This window comes from Mercenaria mercenaria, chromosome 8, assembly GCF_021730395.1.
Source record: "Mercenaria mercenaria strain notata chromosome 8, MADL_Memer_1, whole genome shotgun sequence".
Classification (NCBI taxonomy): domain Eukaryota; kingdom Metazoa; phylum Mollusca; class Bivalvia; order Venerida; family Veneridae; genus Mercenaria; species Mercenaria mercenaria.
Window position 1 is genome coordinate 59,568,821 of NC_069368.1, and position 13,680 is coordinate 59,582,500.

At 34.6% G+C, this 13,680-nt stretch overlaps 1 protein-coding gene across 2 annotated transcripts in view; it reads right to left on the reverse strand.

Moving 5' to 3' along the window:
• The window catches only part of LOC123566275 (ubiquilin-1-like), a 55,717-nt gene extending 52,007 nt beyond the window's left edge, over nt 1–3,710 (reverse strand). For both annotated transcript variants that reach the window (XM_045360221.2, XM_045360220.2), the window contains exon 1: nt 3,578–3,710. In XM_045360221.2, the coding sequence (XP_045216156.1) occupies nt 3,578–3,688 (111 nt within the window). In that variant the 5' untranslated portion in view covers nt 3,689–3,710. The remainder of the gene's footprint in view (nt 1–3,577) is intronic.
• Between the last annotated feature and the right edge of the window lie 9,970 nt (nt 3,711–13,680).

Here is a 13,680-nt window from a genome sequence, read left to right on the forward strand (position 1 = left end):
TTAAACTTTTGTGTCGTATATAGGCAAGCTGAATTTTTTAACTCACGACAGCCTTATATCAAACATCAATAGCTGAATTTAAACATGGTAAACATGTTGTGAATTTTTTTGCGCCGATTTGACTCCAGTATTCGGCGTCTTCCCAACTGACAAAAATGGTCAAATTTCCAAAAAAAAATGCTTAAAAATTCCCCAAAACGAGATGATTTTTCCCAATTAGATTGATTTCTTGTGAAAGTTGAACTAAAACGATGCAAATAATCATAAAAATTCCGACTCTAATTATGGTTTATTCGCAGAATTTTGTTGCCAACTTGAAGCGCACTGTTTACATAAAACGGGTCACGGCATAGTACGGCATTTAGTATGACTCTCATCACGGTCGCTAAACGCTTTTTCATGCGTCAAAATGAGTCGGAAAAAAATTGTTGGAAACTTACCTAAATTATAGAAAAATGTCGCATAATTCCAAATATTATAATAAGAAAATAAAACTTAAACACGCCATTGGTACTCCGGACATTCGAACATCTTTTGGTAAAGTTAAAGAAAAATTAAATTCAAATCAAACGTCAGAAAAGCAAAGTGATCTGTCCAAGAAATCTGAGTCCCCACAAAATGACCCTCAGAAATCAACAGAAGCTCATGGTGACCCTAAGCTATCTGAGCCATCAGATCCTGTGACATCAGAAAATAACCTGTCTGTCCTGTCTGTTCAACCTCAGTGCATATTTGAATGAAATAAATTTACCTTAAAATAAAACTTTTCAAAATGATTTCTTTATTACGGTTTGTTAATTTTTCCCAATACTGAAGTTTATCGCGCTAAAAATTCCCAATTGAAAAGGCATGGGCTGTTGCCAAAAAAAGTAAAAAAATCACTGGTTGTTTTTATCATTAACACCGACCGAAAAGTGATTCTGCAAGGCAGAAATGACAATAATTACCTTTTTATTTCAGAATGGAAATGTATATAAACATACAGTGAAAAGAAAATTAAGTACAATTACTACTTTATTTTAATACTTATTAAGAGCATAACGTTAAAACATTTGGTCTAAAATACATTAAGAATGCACAGTATGTCTATGATCAACTTATTAATATTAAATGCTTCTTCAGTAACATCAGCAATTGTGCTGAAGAATAATCACGTTACTAAGACCGACATCGACATCATCTTAAAATTACTCGGCCATTCATAATTAAGCCTAATTATTACTTTTTCTAAAAAGTTCTTTAAAACTGCCTGGTAATTAGTACGTGAGAAAACAATCGGAGTTATTTCAAACACTACGTAATATGTAGTTATCAATTAGAAATTGTCACCTATGAATAAATCGCGAGTATACTCTACACAGAGTGAGCCGATCACTGAAGATGATGATGATGATGATGATGAAACACGCCGACAATCATGTGTATTTGAGTTGATCATACCTATGCCACCTGTCCCGCGGTGTAGTGAAAATGGGGAACGCTGATGGGCTATACGCGGCTATCCGTGACAAGCGAGTAACTCCGTCCACATATTTTGCTCTCGAGTCAAACCTAGTCCAAATAATTGTACTCGAGAGTTGAATATCGTTATATTATTTTGACTTGTTGATATCCGCCTCCGAGTACAAACCAGAAAAGGTAAAGAATGTGGTAGCACTGTCCTCTTCTTTGCGTAAGTAACACCCAATGGAATCCGTTGGGCGGGAATTATGTTATAATAATGCAACGGATAAAAAAAAGAAATACATACACAGAAAGTCTGTAATTTTTCCTTTTCAATGATGTATATATTACCGAGATTTCTTGAGAAAAATTCAAACTATGGCAGTTAAAACAAGAGCACCGCCTTGCAGGTGCTGACGCTCATCTGATTTTTTTTGTGTAATAGAAATATTGTCCTACCCATGATTTTCTAAGTCTAAAAAGGGCCATCATTCTTGCAAAAAGCAGGATAGAGTTATGTTTCTTGATGTACAGTGTCCACTTATGATGGTGAAAAACGGTTGCAAGTTTTAAAGCAATAGCTTTGATAGTTTATGAGAAAAGTTGACTTAAACATAATACTCAACCAAGAAAATGATTTTCTAAGTCCAAAAGGGGCAATAATTATTGCAAAAATCAGGATGGAGTTACGCTGCTTGCTGTACAGGGTCAGCTTATGATGGTGAACAAGTGTTGCAAGTTTCAAAGCAATAGCTTTGATAGTTTAAGAGAAAAAGTTGACCTAAACATAAAACTTAACCAAGAAATCTGATATTTTCTAAGTCCAAAAGGGGCCATAAATCTTGCAAAAAGCAGGATGGAGTTGTGTTTCTTGCTGTACAGGGTCAACTTATGATGGTGAACAAGTGTTGCAAGTTTTTAAAGCAATAGCTTTGATAGTTTTTGGATAAAAGCTGACCTAAACATAAAACTTAACCAAGAAAACTGATTTTCTAAGTCCAAAGGGGCAATAAATCTTGCAAAAAGCAAGATGGAGTTATGTTTCTTGCTGTACAGGGTCAGCTTATGATGGTGAACAAGTATTCCAAGTTTCAAAGCAATAGCTTTGACAGTTTGGGAGAAAAGTTGACCTAAACATAGAACTTAACCAAGAAATCTGATATTTTCTAAGTACAAAAGGGGCCATAAATCTTGCAAAAAGCAAGATGGAGTTATGTTTCTTGCTATACAGGGTCAGCTTATGATGGTGAACAAGTATTCCAAGTTTCAAAGCAATAGCTTTGATAGTTTAGGAGAAAAGCTGACCTAAACATAAAACTTAACCAGGCAACGCAGACGCCGACAACCGCTCAAGTGATGACAATAACTCATCATTTTTTTTTCAAAAAATCAGATGAGCTAAAAATGTCAAGGTTTAACACGAGTGTACTACATGTAGGAAAATGGCCGATCACCGGTAAACACATTACTACACGAAGCGTTTTCATTGGTCACGCCTCCGACCGCCATTACATGAAGACGACTGAAACGTTAGAGGTTTAAATTTTTTACAACAGAAATTCTTGATAAATATGTCCTGTTCTTATGTTTTTTATTTACTATTTATGATTTAAAACAACAGGTAAGCAGTTAGGGCTAAAGAAAAATCGTGACTACTGATAAATCGTAATATCAATTGACCATAGTTTCCACCATAGTTTTGTTTCTGGTTGAGACCTCTAGGTAGACAACGTAATATATCAAAATGTAAAATCGGTCTGCCAAAGGTCTCATTATTTAGACTAGTCAAACCTTGAATATTCGTAGGTTTATGTAATCAATTAATTTTCATTGCGTCTCACTGCAGAAACGTGCGTCCGGGGACTCACAAGCTGCAATAAACACGCGTACACAGGGACCAATTATGCATACAGGGACGCAGATTTCAGGGTTTCCGAGAACCCTGGGGCAGTTTCAAAATAATTTACATTAACCTTAAATCAATTAAGTAAAGTATATATATATATTTGGTGGAACAAATCGATCTTGAATTTTCATGATTTTGACCAGATTTTTTTTTTTTTTGACGTAGAAAACTTGAAATTTTTCACTCCTACAAAGTACTGATGTAGTAGTCATGACTATTAGTGTAAACCTGTTTGACGTTGGCATCCTGATCAATATCAATTTCTTGTTTTTCTTTCGGAGTTTTTACGGTAACTTTAATTTTCTTTCCAGAATTTTCCGATGTTGAATTGTCAGCCATTTTGCAGTTTGGCGTATTTCCGCTTCCGCTGGAAGTACGGATAATTTTACGGAAAAAAGACTTTAGCGAAAAGAATGTATAAAAACGGAAATGACATAATCCCTTTTCAACGATAAATATAAAATGAAAATAGGCAGGCAAACCTAGTCATGTACTCTAATGCTGGTCCTTTCTGCATATTTTTTTCTTTCCAATATTTTCAGTAAACTTTACGTTTTTGCTCTTGTTATGAAATTTAAAAATAAAGGGGAAACATTCAAAATTGCACACGTGTATTAATTAAATGCACATACTCTTCTTTTTTATTCAACTATATCAATTCAGGACCAGAGTATTGATGCAAAATGAGTCAAGGATATTAGTGATTTTTCGGTTTTCCAAATTTAGACCAGAAAAGGCTTTCCATACATGTATTTTAAAAATGCCAAGGGGAAGACCCTAGTAAGAAAATACTGCGCTTCCGTACCTACCTCAACTCGGCACTACGAACCTCAACGAAATACATTTTAATTTGTATTTTTTTCTTGAATGTTAATAAGTCGCAAGTAGATTTCTATTTCAGTTTTCACAGTCTGCATGTTTAGTGTCGACAGTTATAACAGTTGTGACAAATGTATTCACTGTATATTTTGAATGGAAGAGCTGATGGAGATATACAGTCTTGAAACATCGCATTCGCTGTTCCGCAGGGCTGCAGTGTTATAGACTATTTTATAAAACACAATATGAATTGTTTGATGAGTCCTTATACTTAGACGATTATAATGAAGTGGGATGTGACTATTTACCAGTACATCTGAACTGGAATAACTGATAGACCTTCCTGATCTGAACATCTCACTTACCTCTTAAATACATAGTTAGATAGTAATTCTGAATATAACGTATGTTGAAAGTGAGCGAAATGTGTTTAATGAATTAGATGTTCTGGACTATTCTCATTGTACAAATACTTTAAATGGTGAACTTGATGAACAGATAATTTGACTGGGTGTCAAGATGTGCCTTTGAATAGTATTGTTGATGGACTTGAAAGTAAACCCAGTTCAGCGAGTGAAGTGCGCATGTGTGTAAACCAAACAGTAAAAATACAAAAGAATCACTGGTTCGATAAGGAGAGTAAATGCCTAAAGTATGTAACTGATAAATATTCAAGGCATTTAACGATTACAAAATCGGATCACGATGTATATTGACATTACAAGGTCTTTTAAAGCAATTTGTAAAAAAAAACTGTTCAACTGTTCCCTTAAAAATTCTATCCATGACCCAAAACCTTTCTTAAAAATAATAAAATCGTTCATGAATAAACCACGTACTAAACCAAATATATCGTCACAGCAATGGTTTAATCGTTTTGAGAATTAATTTCAGCCCGCCAATAATTTACCCAATACTAGTAATGAGCGGGAAGACATATCAGCTCCATTACACGACGACAATATTAATGCAGAAATAAAATATTGTGAGAGCGTAGATGCAGTAAAGAATCTTAATCCAGGTAAAGAATGTTCTGACACATTGATGACTGAAAACTTTATTTATGGTCTAAACTACAGTTTGCGGCATATAACCGAGAAGATTAATGGAATATATTCTAATGGCGAATTTCTAGTTAAATGGGCATCGTCAATATGAACTTTATCATTGTAAGCGATCATAAGTACATGCCGCCATGCCCGTTTTTATGTTATGGCCAGGATAAGTGCATGGTCAATTTGACATTGGTATTCAAATGCAAAATAAAAAACAACAACAACAACAAAAAAAACAACAACTGAAGGAAACAGAAATTGTATGAAGAATTCGTTTAAATTTCTTAAATTTTCACTTCAGTACATTCAATATGACGTAACTGACACAAATAACTACAGTCATAATGAATTCCAAATGTAGCAGAACTATTTCCTTTATTTCAATTTTTGAAAAAAAAATCTCGGATGTACTAATATGTAACAAAAAAAACAACAACAAACAAATAAACAAACAAAAACTACACGTTTTATATCATTTGTTTCCCTTATTTTACTGTATTATAAGTAGCTTATATCATATAAATCAGAATAAACATAAAGTAATGAAACATAAAGTAATGAGTTTTTTTTCTGCGATATTTAGATATTTCTTAAATTCAAGTTCATTTTGCCAGGTGCTATAATTCTATTTTCGCTTGCATTGATTCATAAATTGAGTGCTTAATTAATGAAAACTGTCCTTTACCCACATTTCTTATAGGGCTTTTAAACATGAAAAAGAATTTAAAAGTAGTTGTATTCGGTCGTGTCTACATTAACTAAAGGTACAATGCCTTTACTTTGTTAACAGAAATCTCTCCCTTCCGTTAAATATAAAATGACCAATTCGCTTTTTTACCGAGTTCACAACCAGGTCATATGGAACTAATTCAATTTCAATAGGCCCACATTGTAATGTTTCTGGTCATGGACCTTTCCTAACATTTAAACTTTTGATGCTACCTACTCAGGATGAAAGAACTATCCAAGAACTATCGAAAAACTGCAAGAAATGTACATGTTGATTGTCGCTTTTGGGCACTTTTTTTCTCTCTGAACTCGGTTACCCGTATTCGGCTGTGATTTATTTTTTTCATGGAAATGCTCTACTGATAAAAAGATGCATATTTCTCACGCAAAATACATTTTCCATATAATTTTAGCCAGTAATCATGGATTAGAGTTTTAATTTATGAAATAAGATAGTGAGACAGTGTCCTTTTCAAAATGCTACCAGATGCTTAGGAAACTTGTTCATGTCCGTCAGATATGCCCGTGTGGTGGTTATATGCAGAAAATTGTTGACCAATACTAAGATAAGCTTGTCAAAGCCCCAAGTGTCTGTGAGATATTGCACTTTATGCGCCTATCAGACAAGAACATTAATTAATTCAATTCTATATGTACATTAACTAAACCCGGGAAGCAGTCAAAATAAGCACTTGACGTCCATAAATTGCAGGAATTTGACAGCTGATTCTACATTCTCTAACCTGTATCAGCAAATATGACGTGCAGAACATGTAAAATGTGTAATGTCATCATTAGATATTTACGTTTCACCAGACTGGCAAAAATTGACACATAAATCTTCATGTAGTCCTATAAATAAAACATAAAAGTAGGAAAAATCTCAAATGACCACTATTTTTAATACCCTTTTTTCAGATTCTGTAAAAGAAACATGCATCACAGGGAAAAAACATTCATTTTTGACAATATGTCAACGCAATCTAACGAAAATGTCATTTACGTCACTCAAAATATACGGTACATCACCATGAAAATACGCAAAAATGAAATATTTTGCTATCAAAACGGGCGATGGGGGTGTAATTCAGATTCATATTATCATCTACTATCAAGCGCGATCCCTTTATTGTGAAATATCGTTCATTCCGTATCTCTCATATAATTGGCGATATGCTAACGCAATCACGTAAATATATTTCAATAGATCAGCAGTCATGTTAACTATAAAGCCCGCAATTTACCGTTGAGATAAAACATTGTAAGAGATACTTTTTCTTTTTTCGAAAATAGTTCAGAAAATAAGGTAAAATTCACACCAGCGGCTGTTTCAAATACAGCTTTATCTAAATTTTATATAAATTAACACAAAATGCATGAGAGTGAATAAGATCAAGCTCCAGCTGTGTCATTTCAGACATTCACTGGGCTTACATTTTTTATAAAATTAAGAACGCTATTTCTATTTTTCTGCTTAATCATATTCATTTCTCGGATTTCCGATTTACACTGAGTTATCTGGTACCAGTTATTGCTTACTGTATTCACAATTGTGCATATTATAAGATTGAAATTTAGTCGGAATCATATAATATGCATAGAACAGCATTTACGCTGCAATATAGCTTTCTGAGGCGGAAAACTACCTCTCCGTCACACCAGTACCAGCAGTAATCCCATTTTTGTGATAAATTTTCATGCAAAAATCTATGTGAAGACACGTTTTAGGTTTTAAAAGTTTCAAAACAGGCACTTTCATGCAAATAAAACACATTCATCGAGTATTTCTCTGATTACAGCCACCCAAATAGCATGGCAATATAGCAATTCAGAGTGCCCTTTAGGTCATATGGAACTAATTCTATTTCCATAGGCCCACATTGCAATGTTTCCGGTCATGGGCCTTTCCAAACATTTAAACTTTTGAAGCCACCTTCTCAGGATGAAAGAACTATCCAAGAACAATCGAAAAACTACAAGAAACGTACGTGTCTAGGGGTACGGATCCGTACCTCTAGAATCTGATTCTAGAGGTACGGATCCGTACCTCTAGACACGCCTGTTAGGGGTTTTCTAGGGGTACGGACCTCCTTTTTCTAGAGATTTAGGATTATTTACATCTTAAATTTTGTTGAAAATCAAATAACAAATAAGTCTTAACCAGTCTTCACTTAAAACTTGGATCTAAATGATTTACAGATACCAGTGTTCACCCGATTGTTTACCTTCTCTTTCAAAACCTAAATAACCGAGGAACTCCAAATGAATACACTGTTCTGTGCCGATCGATTATTGTTGTCAAATAAACTGTTGATCCATAACAGCTAGATTAATGAATGAATCTATCCCTTAAATGAATTCTATTTGAAATTCAGCAAAAAATATAAATAAATTAGTTAATTAGGCATAATAATATGCACCAATTTATTTTGTTAATTATCTAGGTAAAATAATAATCGGCACGGAACTGATTGTTTAATAATCGATTAAGCGGCATTAAGTAAAAGAAACTGTTTGTGAAAACGTCCCATGTATCTCGATCGTAACAACTACCAAATGTGTGAAAAACATAAATACACTAAGGGATAATTATCAATTAAAAGTAGTTTTTCCCAACATATTTAACATTATTTTGTTTAATCTTTATATCTTTTTTTCTGTCATTTCGAATCCTCGTGATTTATTTGGTGTTCCTCGATAATTTACGTTTCGAAAGAAAATGTAACAAATTGTATGAAAACCATTTAGATCCAAGTTTAAGGTGAATTCTGATGAAATGTTATTTGTTATTTCATGTTCAACAAAATTGAAATGTAAATGACCCTAAATCTCTAGAAAAACGGAGGTCCGTACCCCTAGAAAACCCCTAACAGGCTTGTCTAGAGGTACGGATCCGTATACATGGTTATACAATTTTAGTTTCCTGATTACCAAGATATTTCTATTTTACATTTGCATTTTAACTTTTTATGCTGTATGTTTGCAACATTTTTTCTGTACTTTTCTCTTCAATAATTTTGTCCCAAGCGCTTCTTATTTCTACAAAAATAGGTATTGCAAATGACAAAAATACCGTAATCAGTTAGCAAGCAATTAACTGAAATAAAATGTGAAAATTATGCTATCATATGTCCTGATGCCAGCCATTTTCGATTTCCATAAATAGAAAATATATCCACGGACCACGGAGCGAAAGCCATCAGATATTAAGGATGCTCCAACCAATAAACAACACTGAGCAACAGAACTTTGAATAAACCTCACTACATAGTTTTTCACTGTCTCCCGAACGATGACAAGATGTCATACAGTGGATTCTCATTAAATGAATCCTAAAGAACATGAATCTACAAAAATACATTTTATTTCCCCATTTGCCATTTGTACATTTCAAGTTCTACTGGACTAATAATTAAAAACTTGTCAAAAGTAATTTGCTGTGACTTGTTTTTAATTAATTACATTAAGATTTAGTTTTGCAATTCACTGTACTTGCTCATAGGGATAATGTTCATTAGTATAAGTTGTGTAACTCTACCTACAATATTTCCAATATTGTGCCTCGTTTAAGATGTTCAAGTTGCTATGTACATTTAGTGTAGAAAGATGCATAACTCTACTAAGAGTATTTCAAGTGTTATACCGATTTTAACTCACCTGAGCTAAAGGCTCATGGTGAGCTTTTGTGACCGCTCAATGTCCGTCGTCCGTCGTGTGTCGTGTGTCCGTCAACATTTTCTAAAAAAAATCTTCTTCTTGAAAACCACTGGGCAGAATTATATCAAACTTTACAGGAATGATCCTTGAGTGGCCCCCTTTCAAAGTTGTTCAAAGAATTGAATTCCATGCAGAACTCTGGTTGCCATGGCAACCGAAAGGAAAAACTTTAAAAATCTTCTTGTCCAAAACCACAGGGCATAGGGCTTTGATATCTGGTGTGTAGCATCATCTAGTGGTTCTCTACCAAAATTGTTCAAATTATCCCCCTAGGGTCAAATGTGGTCCCGCCCCGGGGTCACGTGGTTTATATAGACTTATACAGGGAAAACTTTGAAAATCTTCTTGTACAAAACCACACGGCCTAGGGCTTTGATATTTGGTATGTAGCATCATCTAGTGGTCCTCTACCAAAATTATTAAAATTATCCCCCTAGGGTCAAATATGGCCCTGCCTCGGGTGTCCCAGGTTTTACATAGACTTATATCGGAAAAAAAAGTTTAAAAATCTTCTTCTCTGAAACCACAACACTTCGACCTTTGATATTTGGTTTGTAGCATTGTCTTACGGTCCTCAACCAAAATTGTTCAAATTGTACCCCTGGGGTGAAAAGGGGTCCTGCCCTGGGGGGCCCAAATTTTATATAGACTTACATAGGAAAAAACTTTAAAGATCTTCTTGTCTGAAACCATATGACCTAGGCTTTTGATATTTGATATGATGCATTGTCTAGTAGTCCTCTACCAAAATTGTTCAAATTATGCCCCTGAAATTAAAAGAGGCCACGCCCTGGGGTCACTTAGTTATTATGTAAGTTATATAGGAAAAAATACTTAAAAAATCATCTGATCCTATTTCCAAGACTGTTTAATTATAATTACCTGATAACCCCAAGTAATATGATGTCACTTGACTGTGACCTTGACCTACTGACCTACTTTCCTGTTTTTTAAGATACAACCTTGAAATTTTGATGACATACACAGTTTTGCACACCAATCGTAAAACTGAATTTCATTGACCATGAATTATGACCTTCTGACTTTCTTTCTTAATATTTTATCATCAGTTTGTCATTTGAAACATGTAGCTCATATTACTCAGGTGAGCGATCCAGGGTCATCATGACCCTCTTGTTATCTTAGAAATTTGGTTAAAGTTTTTACAAAGTTAAATATCTTCTTCATTACTGAAGACATTCAATCGACGAAATTTCATGCATTTTCTAATTCTGCAATGAACATTAGTGTTACAGGATGAGTTTCTCAACCTAAGAATTTCATGAGTCATTAAACATTTTGCGCTGCAGATGTGCACCCATCGTTTTTATTTAATTCGACGTATAAGGGGTATATGTTGCCTAAATTAATACCCAGAAGACCGAAAATATGTCATTTCGTCCACTTGTTCTGTTCTGTGTAAAATTCATCACAGAAACCCTATTAGAACCCCCTGATCTGATAAAGCTATGGCCAGGACTGCCCTAAAGACTCTCACCTGACCGTGCTGTTTAGACCTTAAATATGTCATGACACAATGTATTATGAAATACAGCAATTTTGTTTCGTGGAACTTTTTTTATCCCGAAACAAGACAAGAACAACTGAACAAACTTGATAAAGGTTCGAACAAGAATGCATCTGACCATATTTGGTAGACATTCATCCAGCTGTTTCGGAGAAGCTATTTAAAGGATTACTTTTCTTGTTTTGGGTTATGTGTCATTTGTCAAAAGATCTGAGTTATGTGAGTTAACCTAAGCAGTGTTCTTGGAATTTGTACCACTACTCATGTGTTCTCCTAAAAACTCCTAACATCTCCTCATGAATTAGAGATGAGAGTTTTCGGACAAAATATCTTTTATCAACTTGTTTAGGAGAACATACGCCTCGCCCGCAAACTGAAATCACGACCCCGCAATCCGTAGTCTTTCGTTCTGTCTCTCTACTGAGCTAAGCGTGTGGACCTTACAGTTTCTTTTCAGTTTAAAGTATGAGGCTCGTAAAAGCGGTCGAGCAGAACATTTGAACAATCTTGAGATATCAGATAGCAATGCATGCCAAATGATAATGGTTGTGGTCCTCAAAAACAGAGGACAAAACTCCAGATAGCACGCTTCGTCTGCTCTCATATTATTTGTTGTTTTTTTTTTGTCCAGAGTGGCGGCTAACTTAAATATAAAATCTAAAAATATAGTGAATACCTTTAGCCATAAGCTGTTAGTCGACGGTAGCAGGGGACAGCACTCTGTGCCTTATGTCATCAGGGTAGGTGAATAATGGCATGGACAACAGCAATATGAGCAACTGGACCATACATATTTATTTTTAATAGAGAACAGAAACTGGATCATTGACGACAAGACAGAAAATGCAGCCTTTCACCTCAAGAGGAAGCAACACGCACAGAACAACTAAGGAAGTACAACGTACACTAATTCTCAATGTACAGTGATAGAAATGAGGTCTACATACTAGTAACTTTCAACCCACACTTAATTATTGAAGAGACAAGCAGTGAAGCAATGAGTGTTGAGAGAGTCTTGTAAAAAAATAAATCCTTTGCTTTGATCATTTGTTAAATATGATATATAAGAAAACGATATATCACTTCTTGTTGGTGTGAATGGGACCTTCCGGCCCTTGGGTAACTTTCTATACGGTAACCCGGCAAAGCCTCGTTACCGGTTAAATGGTTACACTCCAGTCGGATCTTCTCTTATGTACTTGCAAATATTGAGCCGTGGCAATAAATATTTTCCAGACTTCTTGACCAATACATCACAGAGGTATAAAGCTTCATAACTGAAGCAGCCCCTCACAAACGCTTTTCAGTTTTGAAGGGAAACAAAAAAAAAACAACTAATTCTCCTGTTTTCTATACGCTTTCTTATTAGAATTATAAATCCGTATGTGATAATCACATATAGAAAACTGGAATCCTAGGTTGAATACAGATTAAAAAAAATACTTTCACTTTCAAAATGATGAAAGCAAGGCTCTTAATGGTCAACATGAGTCTCAATAGGCTGTCTTCAGAACAAACGACTGGAAATGATTTTAATCAGATTGCTGCATATTCTATTAAGTATTCATTTAAGGTAGTAGACCCATAATGACACTCGGCAGTTTCCGTGTAATTACGTAGTAGTCTCGCGTAATTCGGTAGTAAAGTGACGTAAATGTAGCTCAACACGCACGTGGCTTTCGTTAAAAACGGAGAATGACGAAATCGCATACGGGGAATACATACGGCAAGATAGGAAACAATTACAACATAAGCTCATGTGAGCTTTCTACCCAGGTGTACTCTCGTATCTGAAAAATAATACCCATAGGAGCACCGGTGGTCTTCTCTCGCAATATGACCTTTTATTGTGTCGGTGTTACATTATACCCATAAAAGTAAAAACGTCTTCTTTGTCTTCAGAACCATTCATTAGAAAGACACCTGGGTCCAGTTGTCCGAAACTTTAACGGGCTGTTAAACTTATCACCGATTAAATTTTGTTTCTAAATATCAGTATTTGTGGGAAACACTAGCATGATGTTTTGATTTTAGTGCGAAGACTTTTCAGTGTTTATATTCCTTAACTCGTACATCTGTGTTTCTACGTATTCTAAAATGATGCAATATAACCCTAAAAGTTAATCAACTGTTAGCTTAATCGCTTGTTCAAGTTTCAAACAACTGGGTCCTGAGCGTATTTATTCCGCTGTTAATATCAAGCAGATAATTGTTCTTTTTAATATCCTATTATCTAAATGTTTTCAAAAAGTATATATATTTTTTATAATGCTACTACATGGCGAAGATAAAATATCAAATTCAAATTATACGTTCGAGTTCACATATGACCAATGCACCAGAAATTTTAACTGAAATATATAATAGAAAAAAATACGAAAACTGTCAATTTCAGCGAAGTATAAAGCAGCCAATGAGTGGACGGGAAAGTACGTATTGGAACGTGACCGTTATGATTTACTTAAAAAATGCTTGTGGTATAT